This window comes from Megalobrama amblycephala, linkage group LG11 (genome assembly GCF_018812025.1).
Source record: "Megalobrama amblycephala isolate DHTTF-2021 linkage group LG11, ASM1881202v1, whole genome shotgun sequence".
Classification (NCBI taxonomy): domain Eukaryota; kingdom Metazoa; phylum Chordata; class Actinopteri; order Cypriniformes; family Xenocyprididae; genus Megalobrama; species Megalobrama amblycephala.
The window spans coordinates 15,634,841-15,657,233 of NC_063054.1; the positions used below are offsets into that span (position 1 = coordinate 15,634,841).

Here is a 22,393-nt window from a genome sequence, read left to right on the forward strand (position 1 = left end):
AACTCTTGTTATTTAACTATGCCAAGATAAATTCAATTTTTAATTCTAGGGCAACTTTAAGTTCACTGCTGACCAATAGCAAGCCCCTTATAGGGTTGGTTTCTTTGCTAGCTGGCAGAATAGCTCGGGATCTTTAATTATTCATATTGTCACTACTCCCGTATTTCATTCATCGTATTTTGTCAAGCCCAGTTCTGCTTTCTTTCGTCTGTGAAATTTCGATGAGCAACGGTAAATGTGACTGTAGCTTTAAAAGAATGTACTTTACCATCATCAGTGAATAACAGCTTTAGTGTGTAATATTAGTATGCAAATTGTGACACAGCCAAGTTCTTAACATTTTGAAGTTCAAAGTTCTGCCTGAAGAAAAAGACCTGAAAATACAGTGGCTCCAAAAACCTGAGACCACAAGTGAAAATGCTTCCGTCTTGCATTCTTTTCTAATTTAAGACCAATTTTTCCATTACAAATTATTTTTTCAGCATAACAAATTTGAGTGAAAAGTTAAACTCAAAACATAAATGTCTTAGTATTTGGATGTCCGCTTTTTGCTTCAATGACAGCAGCACTCGAGCTGCATGAACATCCTTTTGTCCAAAAGAGTGATCAGTGTCACAAATTTTCCTATTTGATTAATGCAGAATAGTATACATTTGTATTAAATAACTTTTCTTTGTTTAGAATGAAAATCCTAAAACTTTCTCAGTGTGCTCTCAGACATTTGGAGCCCACTGTATCTCCCACTTGCTGCAGTGTTCATCCTCCCCACAATCTCTCCTGTCAGAGACACTGGAAGCAATGGCACAGAGGAAGAAAATGAAACCGTTTTTCTCAATCAGCCTCAGTGTCATATAAGAGAAAATGAAAATAATGCCTTTAAGGTCCAGGGAATAAACAGAGAGTGTGATAGCAATATGAGGCGCACGGCAGTGCTGTCCTCACTGATATTACACACACACCCAGGAGACATCTACTCAAGGCCAGTTTCTTATTACCGCTTTCTCCAAACTATTTGAGTGTGTGTGCTGCAGCCTGTTAAGAACAAGCTGTGTGTAATAGAAAAAAAACAAGAGAAAGCTGTGTGTTTCTATACTCAGATACTCAGATACTCAACTGTGTGTGAAAGAGAGAATAAATGGGAGTGAAGCTAATTGTTGTATTGTGCAGACATGGGGAAAATATAAATCACATTCTCATTATGCAACAGAATTATTACTTATTATTATTTATTAATATTATTTATTATTTATATTAATTCAAAATTAGAATTGTTGCCTTGGCAGTAAAATAAAATAAAGTTTAAGTTGAAGCAGTAAATTATTAACTGGAAATAAACACTAAAACTAACTAAAACTAAACCTGAAAAGAACATTTAAAAATATAAATTTAAAAATTAACATGAAAACTGAATATATAAATCCTAATTCAAAATATTAATAAAACTATAATAAAACTAAAACAACACTGTTATGCACTACAAAAACATTTAAATTTATTTGTATTTACATATAGTTGTAATTGTTGTACTTCTTTTAATTTATTTATTTTTTTAATTGCCTGATTTTTTCACATTCCAGTAATGAGAATTTGGGATTGAAATGTGTTTTATTGTCACGAAAATAATGCAAAAAAATCTTTTTTTTTTTGTTAATATTTTGTGGTAAAATATGATCTTCAGAAAATTGTACCAATGATATCAAAGGCATATAAACGTATATTAAAAATATTGGTTAGGCACAAATGACTTAAAAGCTGATATTTTATTGGTTTAACAGTTTTTTGTTTGTTTTTACGCAGGTGTTTTGCAGCAACATCAACAAAAACATTACTTATGCTCACCACAATGTAGGGGTTGTCACGGTACCAAAATTCCAGTAGTCAGTACCAATACCAATTTCATGGTTCTTAGTACCAATTTCGATACCATAGCAAAACCATATTTTACTATTTCATTTAACTATTTGAAAATTAAAATATCAAATAAATTAAATGAGTTTATTATTTATGAAAATAAATAATCATTTTAACACAGTATCAGATTTTGTTTTGCAACTCTAGAAACAGCATGAAAAATAAAACTTTTATTCAAATTGTATATGGGTTATAAACAGAAAGCAAGCAAAGAGCACTCCCTTTATAATCACTGAAGCTGTCACTCACTTGTCACTACATTCAGGGCCTGCTCACTGGGATCTACACTCCTGCGAAAATTCCTGCTGTAATCAGAAAACCTGTCTAACTGCACAATGAATCCCTTATTTACATCGTATTTACACTTTACACTTGAAAGGATTTGTGAGCGTGCAGAACCCTAAAGCCATTTCACTGGTCACTGCATTCATGCACTCAACAGTTACATCTATGATTTGCTACAATGATCAATGCTTCAAAACCACATTATAAATACAAACCTTTGACGCTCTTCACAAAGCGCTTACACAGATAGACACAGGGGCATTTGAAAGCAGCCACCTATCAGCGAGTACCTAACATACCCGGTATTCGGTACTACAGTAAAACTGGTATAGTCACATTTTTAACAGTTTAAAGTACCAGTACTTTTGACAAATCTACAACAATGTGAACTTCTTTTTTAAAAATATGTAGCAAAAATCCGAAATATAATTTTTTGAGGGTCTTTAGGTGGAACAAGTACCCTTTAGTAGCCATTAAGTAGTCTAAATGCTTACCTGTTGTGTTTGTGGGCGCTGCTGCATGTAGGGGGGTTGAGAGGGGGCCGCAGACTGCTGCTGTGGAGGACTGAAATACGGGGGCTGACCCTGCTGACAGTAGCCCATTCCCTGTGGCCCGTACTGAGCAGGCATCTGCAGAGCAAGACAAAGACAAAAACATGAGAGTCAGCACTCATTCACAGACAAACCATCTCAATACCTTCTCAAATGCTTCACAAGGCATGTCACGGCAGGGAGAACGATTATTATTAATCTCTGAAGCATTTTAAATGGTGATCCGCCCCGGAACATTAACTGACTACTTTACAATGCTAATCCAATCTGAAATTTCTGCATCTGGGGCGTGACGTCTCAAGTCAGGAGTAAAAGATTCTCACAGTGCTGGGACAGGCGGTGTTTTGGATTGACACAGACATATTTATTAACAGGTGTGACTTTCAAATTGCCTTGTACTACATACAGGACAGAAGAGGTTTGCATTACACCTGTATGAACAGTAGGGCTGAAAAATATAGCTTAAAAATATATATATTTTTGTGCATTTTGGTGATAGTCAATATACCGCACAATGTCTACATTTGTGGGGGGGAGGTTTCCTGAAGGAATCATCATTTTGACAATAATACAATAAAAAAAATAATAAATAAATAAAAAAAAATCAAACAGCAAAAATCTAGTTCAAAATAAATCAAGGCATCTCAGGGACTTACAAGTAGTGTTTGATAAAAAAATGTTCGTCGATTACCTTTTTTTCCCCCATGATTAAGACAAGACAATGAGAAGACGACACCAAGGTCGTCAAACGACAACTGTGACAATATTTACATGGAAAATTTACGAAAAAAGACGAGACTAAAATATAGCTAAAAAATAAAAACCAAAATCTCTCTTTATTTTTGTTGAAAAAAAAAAAAAAAGACTAGTCAAAATATTACATACTGTTTTTAACAAGCCTCTATGAGCTTTCTTGTTTGCGGTTGCCAGATCAGATCTAAATCCCCCAATCAGAACTTTTCTCTTATATGGATACATATTCTGCCCGGTGTTTTACTTAATCTTTGCAATCTGGCAACCATGTGCATGCACTCTCGCTACACTGCAGAAGCGCAGATGATTTTTTGATTATTGATCTCCATTTAGATATTCTTCTCAAATAAAAGTGTAATAGAGCCAATCTGTGATCCTTCACGAGCCAATTTGCTGCAACTAAATCTGCGATCAAACCTTCTCAGTGATGAACTGTAATAAATCCAAACATGGATCTCGACTCAATGACAACAATCATTGAGATTATAATTTAAAGCAAAATGATTGTAATTCTCAATTTAACCATTATGCACCATGATGAAATTGTGACAAAATGGCCAGACATTTAGGGTGTACTCACACTAGGCACGGTTGCACTGAACCGAGCCCGAGCGCGATTATCCCCACTCCCCCGCTGACCCGCACTCACACTGCACTTAACGTTCCAGGCCGGAGCACAATTACGTCATATACGATGCAACTTTTTGAAAGGAAGAAAACAGGAAGAAATGCACTTTCGCAAATATACTGCCTAATATAGGCTATTTATAATTTAGGCCGCACAGTGATTTACAATAGCTCGTATCAGAGGATTATTACGAAGGCAGCTGACGTTAATCGAGGAATTTGCAAATTCCAGTTTATCAATAAGGTGAGAATCAGACCTGTTATATGATGTTTTGACATCATAATGATGACAGTTGTGCACACAAAAGTAGTAGCTGTTCCGTGCTCCGGCACGATTAGCGCTCACACTGCATGCAAACCGCGCTCAAGCCCAACCAAACCGCACTCTGGCCCACCTCTTCCAAGCGGGCCAGGGCCGGCTAAACAAACCGTGCCTGGGCACGGTTCGGAGCGATCACACTTGTCAAACGAACCGGGCCTTGGGGGTCAAACGCGCTCGGGCACGGTTCAGAGCGCCTAGTGTGAGTACACCCAGTTGACTAAAACTTGTCTAAACAAAAACAGGAAGGTTGACTAAATATGCTAAAAACTAAACAGTACATCTGACACAGGACTAAGACTAAATAAATAAAAAATACCTGAAAAAATTAACACTACTTCCAAAATGTACATGCATAGAGAGCAATGATGATGCAGAATTTTGAATCTATTCTGTGAAAATGACAGCTTCAACACTTTTTTCCACTGAAGTTTTGGAGATGCTGTTAAAACATATGATTATTCATGAGTCACAAGACCATGAACTAGAACTAGTCTAATTACATGTTCTTTAGGAAACTTGGCCAAATAAATGCAAACTACAAAAATAAAAGCTTGATGGAAATAAAGAAATTAAGATGTAAATATTAACATTGTAATTTTACAGTTGTACTATTTTGTATTGTTATTTTTATTATTATGAAATACAAAATTTGTTATTTTACAATAATAGTATTATTTTGATATATTTCTTATTTTGTTTAATATATTTAAGTATAATCACAAAAAAAAAAAACATATTTCAAAATTTAATTGAATTGTGCCTAAGGATTTTATTTGTTTATTCAATAATTTTTCTGGTAACTTCTGCTGCTTTTATGCTCTCAGACATTTGATCAAAAACTCTCAGTTGTGATTTTTCCACCGAAACACTTAACAGGTGTTTTGTTTTGCTCTCCGACCACACTATACTGTTATTTTCTGTAATTTTTCAGCCTGAGAGAGTTTGACCGATAGTGACTGACAACAAATAATATCCCACTAAGTGTTTACATCAGACAACAGACAACTAGTTGTCCACAGCATTGCTGTTGATACAGTCCACATGAACCAAACATGCTATCAAAATTCAGTTGTGAGTACCGGTTGAGAGTAGGGCTGCAAGAACTAAATCAATAAAATAAATAATTTTATCTGTCAATTATTTCTTTGATTAGTCGATTATATATATATATATATATTTTAGAATATCATATTATATATTGGATGGCTTGTGTTGATAAATGGCATGCAATTAATTTTAAAACGTATTGTATTGTATGATGGAGAAAATTATGTATTACTGTTAATAAAAATAAAGCTGCATCTGATTATGCTATGTTAGCTATTTGACAAAATAGTGTTTTTCTCTGTGGCATGGTAAAGCATGGTACTTGCAAAAAATCAAGAAATGATTTGATTTGAACAATAAGACTAAACGTGTTGAGTTATATAACAACAATTCGTTTTCTGTCTATAAATATATCAAAACAGTTGTTCCCTTGTCTATTAAAACGTGTAATATTTTAAAGCGTCTTTGGTGTTTCTATGGTTTCTACAAAATAAAACCGGAAACCGAGGGTAACGCGGGTATGGCGCAATTGCCAGGCGACTACTCACAGTGTTGCCAGGCGTACGATAATTATTGTATTTGTACGATAATTTTGACCTCTGTACGATGTACGATCAATAATGGAAAAAAATCCCATAATGTACGATAATTTCAGTATTTTGTGACACTTCAAATGATGGTCGTTATAATCGGCTCATTGATCTAGCTGTGTGGATCATCTACGCCATGATTGTAAGGAGAATGTGAACTTTGTTAGGCGCATCTTCCATCTCATCTCATGTTAGGTCTTCTCGGCCAATCATCATGGAGAATGACTCTCTCTCACAAGCTCAAGTTAACGTTCCTGGCGCAGAGCTTTTAGGTCAGCTGTTTCCCACTAAGGTACGCCTAGTTATTTATGTATTGTGTTAATTTGCAGTTCGTGTCAAAAAGTTGTTGGTCTATAGATAAATAGCTGTATTCTGTACGTTTGACTCGTCATGTCACCTTTATTTATACAGCTCTTTTTACAATGCAGATTGCGTCAAAGAACATAATTTTAGCTGTAACCTTGCAGCACCTAAAATAGTGTGATTGTCTAGCTTAAGTTAGTTCAGTATTGATTCTTTCTGTTGTAAAAATCATTAGTTATTAATTTAGTTCATTTACCTATACTAAAAAGTCATGTACGATAATTTTCTTCCAAATATGATAATTTTGAGCTTCTGGTACGATAATTGGACATTTCCAATCTGGCAACACTGTCCTCACACGTCCCGGAGCCTTGGTTAAAACTGCAATTTTCTCACGATTTACAAATAGTTCGAAACATTTGGGATATTGCAAGTACTCAACTGAACAAAATATATAACACTGACCTGGTGGTTTTTGGATATTTTACCGCAAAAATATTACATATTGCACCTTTAATCTACTATTCAAAGAAATAATCGATTATCAAAATAATCATTAGTTGTGGCCCTAGTTGTGAATAACTTTGTTTATGGAATGCAGTTAGTCTCTTTTTAATTGAACCGTGGATGAACAACCATATGTAGTGCCTCAAACAGGACTGATGACCATATTCTGCTGCTGTGTGAACGTAGTCCAGTGAGGGATGATGGGAGACATCTGAACACCGAGGGTCCCAGTGGGTGTGTTAGTGCTTTAGTAATCCACAACTGTTCCCCCTCCTTTGATTCACGACAAGCTGTTATTGTGACGCTCTTATGTAAGAGCTTTTCAAGGCAACAGCTGCTATTGGCACGCTGTCCTCCCATCTGAGCCCCCCGTTACCCGCTCCCTTCATCCGCTGTAATTCTCATTTGTCATTCATACCAAACAGAAAACAAATCCACAAACCATGATGATGTGTTTTTCCCGCTCATCTCTCTAATACATGCAGAAGTATGTCAGCGACGGTACGTGCACATAGACTCACGAGGCTCGAATGGGAATTGTGTAGAAAGCTGTATTCTCTGAGCTTCTTTAATGAGGAAACGTAAGTCAAGCAAGGACAAACCATAATCTACACTGCAAAAATAATTTTCTCAATCAGTTTTTTTTTTTTTTGTTCTCGTTTCCCATTAGAAAGTAAGTCGAAGCCATAGCCTTATGGACACAGCAATGCCTCGGGTGACACGAGTTTGAGACCAAGCTTCAGGTACTTTCTATTTCTTTATATATATATATATATATATATATATATATATATATATATATATATATATATATATATATATATATATATATATATATATATTCTAGCTTATAAATATTTATAATATATATATTTGCATTGTAACCACTGCACATAAATATTTAGACACCTTTCTTTAGGATTTGTAACGTCTGTGTCATTTGAGGGATGACTGCCATGCATTTCCAGTCTTTCCATCACTGAAATAACACACCAGGATTTAACAGGACAGTGCGGAATTGCTACAAAATCCCACAAAGATATTGTGTCCAATCACAAACAGCACATTTAATCCGTTTCTCTGCCATGTACTGTGTTTGTCAAAAACGTGGACAGCAGGGCAGGTGAGTGGCGGTCAGATGGTCAGAGGCAGTGCCTCGGGGGGGGGGGATGATGGCTTCTGCTGATTGTGTTGTGATAGGACCTGTCCTCTAACAGAACCTTCAAAATGCCTGTCAAGACCTGCAGCCCCCTGCCACACACCTGCTCCTCATCCACCTGAACTCACACACGCTCATTAAACACACCTAACACCATCATCACACTCCACAATGTGAGTCTGATTGGACAAAAGAGCAAACAGAGTTAAAATGGGGATGAGGGGTTGTTTGATGGTGCTAGTGGTAAAGAAATTGACATTTAAAGGTGTATTCAGTAGTTTTGGTGCTCATAATAGTTTTCTATAAATGTGTTTTATGTATGGTGCAACTCAATGTATTTGGCTTTATTGAAATGACATCACCCGTGGCATTTCATTAAACATCAGAGAGAATCCTAATGCTCCTTGGCTGCCGCCTCTGTAGATACACTAGTAGTGAAGAGTCGTTTGGTGATGCAAAGGAGAGAAAATTAGTTCTTTACTAATGTAAACAACAGAAGACTCAATACCTGTATGGCTGAAGAAACATAAAAGCTCTAAAGAAAGAAAGACAAAAGCAACAAATATGCGTAAACATAAACAAGGTGGAAAATTTGAAGACAGAGAAAATCCTGAGTAGTGATGCTCAAGTGGCTTTTTTTTCTGTTGGATAGGTAAGGGAATTAATTATCGAGTAGATCGCTCTATAAAATTCACTAGCATCCAGTAGCTGTTTCCATCCACCTATTTTTTATGCGCATTTTGGGATATCGCATTTTTTTTTAAAACGCTGGATCGGAAATGCCAAGATGCTCTTAAATTAAAAAAAGTGTGCATTAAAAAAACTCGATAAGAAAACATGCGCATAAACTACGGCAAAAACACTTTTGCCGAATAAATTCCTTGATGCACATTAAAAAAACAAAACATGAATTTGCAATGGGACAGCATAACTGGACCAACCAGCAGACAGATCACATTGCACAGCAGCTTGAAATGCCGTTTTGGTCATTCTGTAATGTCTGAGCATGTAATGCTTTGCTGTCGTTAAAGTGTTTCAATTCTTTATACGAAAATTATTATATACAGTGGCTTCTACTGCAGCAACTTCCATTTCATGCGATATTCCAAATTTGCGCACAACTTTGTATGGAAACATAGCTAGTGTAATTTACATAAAAATCAGTTGGCAGTGTCTAACAACATTGTGGTTTCAGTATTTGAAGTACACGAAGAACAGCGATGCTAAGGCTAGCTAATGATCTACTGAATGCACTTTTTTAAAGGGGCCCTAGAACTTTTTTTAAAAAGATGTAACATAAGTCTAAGGTGTCCCCTGAATGTGTCTGTGAAGTTTCAGCTCAAAATACCCCATAGATTTTTTTTAATTCATTTTTTTAATTCATTATTATAAATGAGCCGATTCAGGGCTACTGGCCCTTTAATTCTCGTGCCCCACGCCCATGGTGCTTGTGCACGCGCTTACCTTGAACAGTGCATAAACAAAGTTTACACAGCTAATATAACCCTCAAATGGATCTTTACAAAGTGTTCGTCATGCATGCGGCATGCATGCGTCGGATTATGTGAGTATTGTATACCGTTATATTGTTTACATTTGATTCTGAATGAGTTTGAGGCTGTGCTCCGTGGCTAACGGCTAATGCTACACTGTTGGAGAGATTTATAAAGAATGAAGTTGTGTTTATGCATTATACAGAGTGCAAGTGTTTAATAATGAAAATAGCGACGGCTCTCTTGTCTCCGTGAATACAGTAAGAAACGATGGTAACTTTAACCACATTTAACAGTACATTAGCAACATGCTAACGAAACATTTAGAAAGACAATTTACAAATATCACTAAAAATATCATGATATCATGGATCATGTCAGTTATTATCGCTCCTTCTGCCATTTTTCGCTATTGTTCTTGCTTTCTTACCTAGTCTGTTGATTCACCTGTGCAGATCCAGACATTACTGGCTGCCCTTGTCTAATGCCTTTCATAATGTTGGGAACATGGGCTGGTATATGCAAATATTGGGGGCGTACACCCCAACTGTTACGTAACAGTCGGTGTAATGTTGAGATTCGCCTGTTCTTCGGAGGTCTTTTAAACAAATGAGATTTATTTAAGGAGGAGGAAACAATGGAGTTTGAGACTCACTGTATGTCATTTCCATGTACTGAACTCTTGTTATTTGACTATGCCAAGATAAATTCAATTTTTCATTTGAGGGCACCTTTAAGCAAATACTTTAGTTATACAAAAAAGGTGCTTTTATATTTCTACGAATGGGAGAACGTGCCAAGCACAAATATGGCAGAAAAAGTTCCGCCTTCTAAATAAAAGAGCCAATTGCCACTTGGTAAAGTCACTGCACCACTGCAGCTGCCATTAGAAGCTCCAGTTGCTTTAGAAACAGACAGTGTTCTAAGATGCCGCTTATGATTGCACATGCATATTGGCTGGCCCAGCCTGAAAAATGAATTTTTTTTTGTCATGACCTAGGGATTTACAAACAAAATTTATTAGACAGTTGTCAGATTTCATTGGAGATTTCAAATATCAAATGTAATCATAAGCCTGGTGGACAGCTTTGAAGAATGTGTTTCCAAGTAGGGTTGCCAACTTCAGAAAAGGAAAATAAGGGATAATTGTTATACACAATAAAATGTGTATAAAAGGTTCTCAGATATTAACACATTTGTTTTGCTTAACTTATTTATGTACAATTTAATTCTAAAAAGAATTGTAATGTCATAAAAAAAAAACAGTCTCACGTTACACACAAAACATCAACCTGAGCAAATTGTACCACAGAATTTTGACTCCACCAGTGGTTTGACATTTTGTGATGTGACGTATACATCATGAACCTCAACCTCTAATAATCTGAATTTGTGTTCAGCATTTCACCCATCCAAGTGCGAACACACACAGCAGTGAGTACTGAACACACACACACTAGGAGCAGTGGGCAGCCATTTTTTGCTGCTTCGCCCGGGGAGCGATTGGGGGTTAGGTGCCTTGCTCAAGGGCATCTGAGTTGTGAGTAATGAGAGTGGAGGAGAGCACTGTTCATTCACTCCCCCGACCTACATTTCCTGCCGGGACTCGAACCCACGACCTTCGGGTTACAACTGCCCTGGTGTAGTATTAACTTAGGAGGTGGGTTTGTAAATTTATTACATCATTAACCTCTATTCAAAATGATACATTGATACATAGGCTACATATGGCACAAAATTTGAAGGCATGAACTGAACAGAACATCTTTGAAATTTCAGTAAAATAAAGCATTTTTTAAACAATAGCACTTCAATTTTAACTAAATGTTGTTTCATCCATGTATAAATGAATGGAAAATGAATAGGTTATTTTTTAATTAAAGAGAACATAAAAATTAGTAAGGGCTGCTTTTGATGCTTGAGACTTTTTATTGGTCAAGAATGATTAATTATCAATTTAGAGTTTGTTAATCGTATGGTCTAGACTCTAGCGTATGCCTGCGTATACGGAACAAACTGCGTTCCGTATGGCTTTCATCAACAGCTGGCCACCCTATTCCCGAGACACATTTCAAAGATGGCCGCCGAAGTTAAATGACTTGCTTTAAAGGGACTTTGCCTTTTACCTAGAAAATACACCAGTCCGCACCGACAAAAATTAAATAAAAAAAGTTTGTTCTAAAAATTTCTCAGAATCAACAGTTAAAATTAGGGATGCACCGATACCATTTTTTAAGGACCGAGTACGAGTACTGATAATTTTTCTAGTACTCGCCAATACGATGCCTATACATTTATTAATTTCTTTCTCTCTCTCTCTCTCTCTCTCTCTCTCTCTCTCGCTCTCTCTCTCTCTCTCGTTGCAGTTTTCAAGGGACAACACAGTGAGACTAATGAATGTAGGACAGCTTCTTTCTTATTACTCAAATGAAAAAAGTAATAATTTTTATGTGCTTGTCACAAACTTAATTAACAAAACTTTCACAGTGTCCAATAACCTTCAAAGGGCATAATTACCAATATATATATTTTTATTACATAAAAAGAAATTTAAAAAACAAATTACAAACAATACAACAAATACTATAGAGATACAAATTAAATAAACTTGTTTTTCAGATACAGTAGGTTTATTTACCATGTATACATTTATTTAACATATGTTATTGTTTTATTAATATTAATGACAAATATACGGTCCCCTTAAGACCAAATCCATGGATACTGACACATATCCTGTTTTCACCAAAATGTTTATCTCCACTTAAGCCATAATCGACTGTATTTACGTGAGATACTCCACATGATGGACATTTTGACAACTATGTGTGCATTTGACCATTCAGGCGAAAGGAGAACTGATCGTGTGCAAGAAAGAGAGAGAGTGTGTGCGAGAGAGAGCACTTCTGGTCTGTGTCATTCAGCGCAATTCCACTTATCCCGCCTCCACTAATCGATAACGAATTGTGATTGAAAGCATGCAGTTCGCAATGTGTGGGTTGTCATCATTAATTTTTAAGTATTTCCAAACCTCTGAGGCGGACACTGGTTTCTGCTGCTGCCGCCGGTGTCTCTGTGCACGGAAAATTATGTCAGTTATGTCACGTGAGGTATCGGTCTTTGGTATCATCGGGGGTATTTTTTTACAAGTACGAGTACAAGTACAAGTACATTGGTATCGGGCCCGATACCGATACCAGTATCGGTATCGCCGCATCCCTAGTTAAAATTGTTTCCGAAAATTCTGATATTGGAATAGAACAGCATGTTGTTTTGGTAGCAAAGTTCTTTTGAAACCACACAAATGTCTATGGAAACATTTCACACTAATAAATGTTATGTATAACAAAAACAGGAGACGGGCCGAATGAAAATACAAAATCAATTCACTGATTTTTCAACTTCAAATGTTACAAATGGCAAATTTCGGCCAAAAGGCGACAAGTCTGCGAGTATGATGTGCAGTTTTTCACAAGTATATTTGACATTATGTCTCCATTTTCCTCTGCCTAAAAATTGTGCTTTTCATTTGGGTTTTAAGCTTTGTCTTCTTTTTTTTCGCTTTTTTTTTTTTTTTTTTTGTACAGAAGATCAATACAAATAACAGCAGGATTCCCCTGGTATCAGACCAGATGAACATCCAATTTCAGGTAGGGTTGTTAAAAAAAAACACTAAAAAAAAAAACCCACCATCCTCTGGTCATCTAGGGTCTCCAGGTAGATAAAAGTCATTATAGGGTCCCTCTCGGTCGAGAACGCCGACAACTAACAGCTGCACAAATGCATTGCGCACCCCTCGGGTTAGAGATTACCCCAAAACTCTCTCCTGTAATGATCTCATTATGTGCTGGCTGCATTCGGTGATGTCTTTCTTGATTAGTGCCTCTCCTACATTCCACCGTGCCAGGAGGAGATTGCTGATTCTGATCTTTCGTTCTAAAAAGGTCACGTCCGTACCCAGGGGCAATCACAGGAGGAAACTGCACACGACTGCTGTCCTGCTGATCTTGTGTCAGTATAGCTGACCAAAGATCAGTGTAATGGATCTGTAGGTAATGAAAAGAAAGTGGCTGAGAGCTGAAATAGCAGTTTGTGTTTCTAAGGTCCAAAAGATGCTCAAGTATGTGAACCCAAACACTCGATTTCACGCGTCACTGTTTTCCCAAATTGTGTCAAAACAAGGAGGTATACAATAGCTGGAGAAGTCTATCTGTTAGCATTACCATTCATCTCTATGGCAGTTGCTTAGCTAGTGCAGTAGTTAATCTGTCAACATACCTAAATAATAGTATAAATATATATTTTTCATTTAAAATTAATATAAATACTGAACAAAAAAAAAAAAAAAAAACTTTGTGCATGTGTAACTGTTATAACTAGACCTGGAATTGCTACATTGCTAAAGACAATAGGTCAGTAATATTGACTAGTTAACACAGGTTAGCATAATGCTAAGGAAGCTGTGCTAGCAATAGTGGTTTCGATTAAAAAGCTAGAAATGTCAGATTTAATACATAATATTATATATGATAACAATGATTCCAAACAAAGCTAGGCAGAGCTACAATCGCTCACCAGCGAGGCAGATATGGGTTATAATTGTGGTAAAGTGAGTCAGATATTAATTCACTCACCATTCTGACAGATTCAATTAATGATTTTTTTAGAGTGTGGTACATTAGCAAAAATTCGCAGACATTGTCTACTGTCAATAATGTAGAAATGTATGAAGCACAGCTCATAAAGAAGTAACTTTTTAACCACGCACCCAAATCCATGTGACCAAATGTACCTGTGAGGAAATCTTTTACTTTCACACAAAATTCCACATCACATGGAATCTACTGAGATGACTGGATTTCGCCTGTGAAAAATAAATAAATAAATAACAAAAAACAATAAATGTACACCTTTAGAAAGATTATTGAATGATCATTTTGACTAAATTATTAAATGAATCTAAAGAGTCGTATGTTTAAGAAGAGGGCTACACTGGAGGCGAATGTATCTGTTTATGAGCACAGTCACTGTAGACAAAGCAACAAAAGATGTGTTGTCTACTTCAAGGTTCTCAGTCCTTTTGTCTTATTACATTAGATTCAGATTGCAATCTCACACCTTTAACAATAATTTCTTTTACCATGGCTTTACAGATTCAGCAGCTGGCCAAGCATTCACATCTGCATTTATGTAAAGTATGTTTCTGGCTTAAGCCTACACATTTTGGCAAAAATTAAACAAAAGAAAAGATTAGGTTAGAGTAATACAATAAAGACAACATGAGACATAATTCAAAGTAATGTGGTAGAAAATGAAACATGTTTGGTTACAATACTACTGGTTTAATTTCAGTCATTTAAGAGGCAATGGTGCTGAACTTAACACAGTCCAGCTTTTGAGTCTAAATTTAGTAGGGCAGTCTGTACCCAGAATAGGGCAGCCCAGCCCAACCAGACTGCCTGCCAAGCTCTTCTGACAGACACGCGGCGCATTAGACTGTCAACATTTCTGGTACACTGGGAGTACTGTCGCTCCATGCTGACAGGCACAACAGAGTCATTCCTTCTGCACCACACTCTGTGTTTCCCCTCGGGCTGTCACTATTCAGACCGTCGGCCTGTGGGACATTTCAGTTTCCTGTGGACTCAACAGCATGAAGAGCACCGTTGCCATCTCTGTTTGAGAGCTATGAGTCAGTGTTGCTAATTCTGGTAGTTGAAGGTAACTGTGCATAGAAAGTAGATATTGTAGAAGGATAGTTCCCCCATGTGGCAGCCAGCTGGGGTGGGCAAAAACATTGTGTATGATAAAAAATTAAGCACTGCCATCAGACAAGCAACATAACTAGGCCCAAGCACTTTTTTTTTTTTTTACAACTTTTGTGCTGATTGTGAGGAAAATGTGTTGAATTCTATAAAAGGCATAAAGTGTTTAAATGTGTTAAACGGAGCTAGGATCTGAGAAAGCATACAGATTATATTTAAAGACCCCATGATCTAAAAACATGAAAATTGATAACTCATCTTGTACTCATGAACATATACATTTTTTGTCCAATCAAATGCTGTCTAGAATAGAGTAACAGTTTCAGCAGCCTTGATTCTAGAAATATTTCTCCCATTCATTTTTCAATTAGGGATTTAAAAAAAAAAAACTTTGTTCAAGAGTTATAAGCCATGAACCAATCCAACCAGCTACGAAGTGAAACATTACCAACTTTGATTTGAAAAAACATTCTTGAAAATCAGTATAAGACTGTATACATAACAGCTTTAATGAGGGAGCAAATACACTCCCATGAAGCACTGCACAATCAAATTAAATTCATAAATATACTACTTACTAAAACTATTGATTTAAAGATTTTAATTGTGTATATAGAAACAACATATTTTACATTTATATTGCAAAATATGCATATGTATACAAATATTTATGTAGTATAAGAGCACAGTTCTTTTGCCGCAATTTCCTTGTTTCAAATCTCTGATTCTTTTCAGAATAATGGGTAATGTAGTTTATCACCAAGAATTCCTGTGTTAGTCATGATTATTCAAAAAATACATTGAAATAATGTGAACTGGCAGTTTCAACAAAAGCATATACCATTGTTTAACAAGCTCACACGCCAAAAAAGTAATTCAGGAGACCTGTTACCACAACTTAAATAAATGCATGGCTGTAAGTTAAAAATTCTAAATGTATTGATTTAATTAAACCTTTTAAGTTGCAAACATTTTTTTGTTTTAGTTCTGTTGACATAATGTTGATAATTACATTAACTTAATATTGGGTGTAATTTAAACTCAAATTTGTGCTTTAAGTGAATTTAAGAAAAAATAATAAGTTGAGTAACTTAATTACATTTTCTTGATAACTTTGGAAATTGGGTATAGTGGATTTGAGGTTCCCAGCATTTGTTTTTTAGGTAAGGGAAAGACCTGTTAGTGTTTAATGCTGTTATGCTTGACATTTAAAAGAGTTTCTGTATTGTTGAAGTTTTTGTGGTTACCATTATGCTGAAGAGTAGATACATAAAGGTAAACACTGCATCAACTCTATAAGCGATGACTGCGCTAATGCCAGTGACAAGTAATATCTTACTTGTTCAATTAATATAAATGCTAAATAAGTTACATTTAGCATTTTCTGTACTAGCTGTTCTGTACTTTAAGTGTAACATATGTCTAATAGGTCCCAGGGCTATAACTCAAGTAGTTGGAGTGACTTAATTTTTTGAGTAATCAACTTAAAAATTGGGTTTATGTTACAAATTAATCAAGTTCCTCTAACTGATATTGTTTGCTGGTTGAACATAATTTCATTTTAAGCTGTCATAACTCAAAACAATTAAGGCAAACTTCAAATGCAACAAATTCTTTGAGAAAATAGGTCTGTTAAATTAACATTGAAAATCAATTCCCCTATTGATAAAATTAACTGAATTTTTACTTCCAGATCCTGGCTCTTGCACTCTATAAGAATATCCCTCCCACTATTATTGGCAATAGCAAATAATCATAGTACAAAACTTTGATGAAAACTAAAACCTTTTGGCTATTTCATAAAGGGGGGGGCAAAAAAAGGGGCAAGGCTAGGGGTGCACCAATCATGATTTTTCATGACCGATTCCATTTGCCATTTTTTTTTTTACAAGCAAATGGGCTGATTCCAATACCGGTCGGCATTTTTGTCTTTGTTTAAGCAAATTTATTTATTGTTTATTTGCTCTATTACTGGCCTTAAACAAAAAACATCTGTAGCTATTTGAAATTAGAGGCAACCACTGCATTTTAATCACAATCCAGACAAAGATGCTACACACATGTTTTTAATTTAAATTATATTGTATAATTTCTAGATTTAAAGAAAAACAGAATGGTCTGACTTCAGCTTTGTGAAACTATGCTACCCAAACAATACCTGCACAAAACAAACAGCACAAGGACTGAATGAAAATGTAAATTCGCTCTCTGACAGCAGACAGACGACAGTGTGTTTGGAGCAAAAACCAGCCGGTTCTGATCGATAGCCGGTCGACCGGTGCATCTCTAGGCAAGGCCCTTCAAAATGTCATCCCACAACTTCCTGTTTCCATTGAAAATCTTTCAACACAGGACTGAAAACTGTGCCATCAAGCCATTTCATTGGGTCTATAATGCACAAACATTCAAGGGGCACATTTAAATTCTGTTAAATCTGTAGAACATTTAGGAGAATTCCAAACAGGACTGGTTATAAATGATTTATTATGCATTTTAAAAATAATAACAAAGACCCTTTCACATAATGCATGTCAACATTTCCAAATGCATTCAGCTCTATGGACTGAAACACGAAGCACATGACATTACGAGGGTGATACTGCTTCAAAAACCAAAACTTGCGATTTCCTGCTAACTATCAGTTACCATGTAAAACAGACTTTCCATTATGGCATCTGTGGAAGTCATAGCTGCATGTGACAGTTGCATTTGAAAAGAACTTAACATTTTCCTGCAACACTGAAAATCATTAATTCTACCTGTTGCTGAGGGTACTGCATCCCTCCCATGCTGACTTGGCCACGTCCCTGCATTCCCATTGGGTATCGGTGAGAAGTAGGTGATCCGTATGGCTGTCCTGGATAAGTTCCGCCCGGCTGAGAGTAGGGACTGTTGCCCATCCCGTACATCTGTGACCGCTTCATGGCCATAGGGTCCATTGGTGCCACCTGTTGAGAAGGGTGTCAACACTTTAGCATGAAGAACAGCAATAGTGATTTCCAACGTATGACAGTCTTTGTCACACATTTATATGACTATTATGCCTGAGCAGACTGGAATACAAATAGCAATCATAAGGTTGAGCAGTTCAGTAAATGGAGAGATTCAGGGCAACGTGCCATCCACTGATATGGGGGGGGGGGGGTCAGGTTTTCTCTCAAGTGTCTCATCTTTGCCAGAAAGACTGAGAGCCATCCAAGCTAATCTTCTCATGTCACTGCCAAATTCAGGCCAATTGAAGCAGCACTTACAGAAAATGTGACCAATTTGAGAAAGCCTGGGAGGCCACTATAAATGAACATTTTGAGCGTCAGCAGTCATGCCAGAGTGCTTTGCTGTCACACTCACACACACACATTTTCTCTGACTAGACAACTATATTGTCAAATTAGAGTTGCTCTAGTTTAGAGCAAAAGGAGTTTGTGTACCATTAGGCCTTGTGCACCATTAGGCCATGCCTAAAGTATCTTTGTAGTGGAACATTGCTGAAAGTTTCCAGGTCATTCTTACTTAAGATGCAGTTTAAGCCATCAATGACATGCCTACTATTTTATAACCATCAGCCATTTTCTTCTCCAATTTACTCCTAACACACTTCGCTGATGCACTACAATCAAGTCAATCATTAAATCAGCAATTAAGTACACAAGGTCATGCTATACTGTAAAAAATAAAAAAATAGTCACAGCTAAATTACTTTGTTGGCATAATGTGAACAAAACAGTACAGCCAAGAGTGCTTTTTTACTTTATAAAATGGTTACTACATAAAAATATTAAGAACTAAAATACCTAATTCCAATAGATTTAGACCTAGTCACTGACATGTACATTGCATAGGTAGGTGAGCATGGCAGGGCTGCACTCTCCATAAAGCCTCACATTAATTGGAACATAAGACTCGCACTTGCGGCTTTATATCTACTACTTAGTTTGCAACTACCTCAAACATTGGCTGCACTATTTATTCTCAACACAAAAATTGTACAAACAGCTAACATTAAAATTCAGTATTTTGTAAAAATGATAACTCAAAACATTTGCTTGCAACATTTATTCTTAACACACATTTTTTTAGATTTAGTACTTTATTTAGTGTCTAGAATTTTCACTCAGTATAAATACACAAGAATGGGAAATACTGTAAATAAATGATCATGAAATGTAATAATTTATATATGTAAACTACCATTTTTTGACCTTTTTTACTTTGATTCAGCAAGGACACATTAAATTGATCAAAAGTAACAGTAAATACATTAATAATGTACTAAATATTTCTATTTAAAATATCACACTAAAGTTTTTAACAGTCGATTAAACGATAAAAAACGATAAAACGATAAAAAAAAAAAATAACGAACAGTAAGTAAATGAATCTGGGGCATTAAATAGCCAAAATGCTAATAGTATTTGGAATGGAAATTTTATTTTTTTGTGTTGAAACCAGGAACAACCAGTAGTTAATGTAAAGACACAGGGCTTGTGAAACATCTCATACAATCAACATACAGTGGATTGGTGAATTTCTGTCACTAATTACATTTTGCATGGAGCCATTGGCAGAGCAACGCACACTTGGAGGCCTGGAGAAAGTTCACCGCTTAAATGGGCTTCATGCTGAAGATAAGCCATTAACAACTGAAGTTATTCTCATAATGCCCTTTCTCTGAATATGTAAATGAGTATAAATGTCAACATCATCCTCATGTATGTCTAAAGAATTGAAATCTGTCACACAAAACACAAACTCATTGATGTAATTCAACCAGTCTGCCATTTTAGTCAAACCATTATTCCTGATCGAAGGCTTCTGTAAATATTTAGCTTATGTGGGGATAAAAATTTGTGGTGCAACATACTTAATATTATTATAATAATGTTATCATGTTATCTTATATTAATTTAGCAAAAATGCAACAAATTCACCAATCAGCAAGAAAAAAGGAACAAACCATTTTATAAAATAGCACTGTAAGGGAGATTGTAACAATTTCAGTAAAATTCCCTTAATTTAATTAATTAACAATTTAATTCAGTAAGAGAAAAAAACACACATTGCTACATTGCTAGATGCAATTAGCACGGTGAGCATTTTTATTCTCAGAATTGTAGGCAAACGGGCATATTTAACATTATTAATAACGTGTATATAACAGTGTTGGAGAAGCAACTCTGAAACTGTAGTTTGACAAGCTAAAAACTACTCATAGGTTGAAGTAGTTAAGATACACACTGCATCCGAAAACAAATACTTCCTTACTATATAGTATGCAAAAAACAGTACACCAATGTAGTATGTTCTTATACACAGTAGGTGAAAAGTCCCCAGATGACCTACTACTTCCACCGAGATTCTGAAGTGCGCATTCGATGGACATGGGAGGGGATTTATGAATTAAATTAAAGTGACGCAGCTAACACTGTAGGTCATGTGACAGTAACAATATGGCAGATGGAGTACATCCAAATTTCATTCATACTACCTATATTTATACTATAAAACATACTTTAACTGTTGTGTAGTACCTACTCAGTTTTGGACACATCGACAGTCAAACTACCCTTCTGAGAAAGTAGTTATATACACTACAAATTACTATCAAAATGTAGCCAGCTACATTGAATCTACTTTTCTTTTTTTTTCTTTTTTTACAATGACATTGTATATTACAAATAACTAAATAATTGTTAAGGAAGAATGTTTTTAGTAAAAGATTTGGGGTTTAAAACAATGTAATGCAATACAATTGTGATTTGTGAGTACAAAATGTATGCAACTTAAATTAGATACACATGAGTAGTCAAAAATGTACGTTAAACTCACAGCACATGCAGTGATGGAGCTTGCAGTGTTTACTGTGTACGGAGCCGCTCTGAGAAACAAATCATGAGCTGTTGCGTGAACACGGTGCGCTTCACTCTAAAACCCGCCACAACAAACTAATCTATATTCCTTGTTTAAATAAATCTTACCTTTGCTGCGTGATAAGTGCACTAAGCTATATTGTAAATTTGTTTTCTGTTCGATTGACAGATGCTTTGCCAAAGCAATGGTGCAAAAAAAAAAAACCACTATGTTTGTGATCTTTTAGGTTCATTATAAAATTTTTGTAATTAATGAAAAACACTGATTGGTCTTTTGAGACCATAAATACACGAAATTGCTTTATAAATAGGAAGCTCACTATGTTTTGAGAATATGTAATGCTCGAAAATCCTGTCTTTTTTAGACTATAATGTTGAAAAATTATGTCTAGGTAGGCAACCTACTTTAGATTTTACAGTCCAGCTGGCAAAGTCACAGTTTTTCAAGTTCAATTTTAGTGATACTGATTAATCATTGTAATTAAAAGGGAAATAGATATTTGATATAAAAATTACTCCAATTACTCCATTTAAAATGGCTATTACCCACCTGTATGTGTGTCTTTAACTTTATGCTTGAAGTCTTAGACACAAACAGCATTTTGGTTTGCATCGATTACATACAAGTATAACTTTTACTAGTCGATTCGTGTGAAATATTAACTCACCTGCCGCAAGAGGGGTTATATAAAAAAATATGGTGGTAATGCACAATTTTAGTTTGTGATATAGTAAGACGACGACACTCCACTACTTTAATAGATTGCATGTTTGTCAAAACGCAAAACGGAATGTAGCTTTTGGTCACGCTACACCGTTACTTGCTGGAAAAATAGTTAGCTACTGAAAAAGCTACATATTTTTAAAAGCAACTGAGCTACTGTCAAGCTAGTGAAAAATCTAGTTAAGTTAGTAGCATCGTTACTTCTGGCTATAGCTACTCCCCATCACTGGTTATTAACATATTTCATTAACCTTTATTCCAAAGTGTATAATTTTCCAAAGTAGATCCAAAATGCTCTCAGGATGTTGTACAAAATTGGTCAAGAATGAATGGAAGGCGTGAGGGCTATCAGGTGTCTTGGCATCTCTTCCAATCATGTTGCCTGGGAAGGCCTTGGGATTACCCTGGGCAATCCAGCACAAATGTTCTTCATGTGCCACTATGAAAGCATGGCTAATCTGCATGTGTGAAGGTCAGGACTGCTCATCC

General features: G+C 35.8%; 1 protein-coding gene across 1 annotated transcript in view; it reads right to left on the reverse strand.

The window, feature by feature from the left end:
- The window catches only part of arid1b (AT rich interactive domain 1B (SWI1-like)), a 95,731-nt gene that overhangs the window by 70,294 nt on the left and 3,044 nt on the right, over positions 1-22,393 (reverse strand). The window contains 2 exon segments of the mRNA XM_048206310.1: positions 2,691-2,825; positions 18,073-18,261. Coding sequence (XP_048062267.1) covers positions 2,691-2,825; positions 18,073-18,261 — 324 coding nt within the window.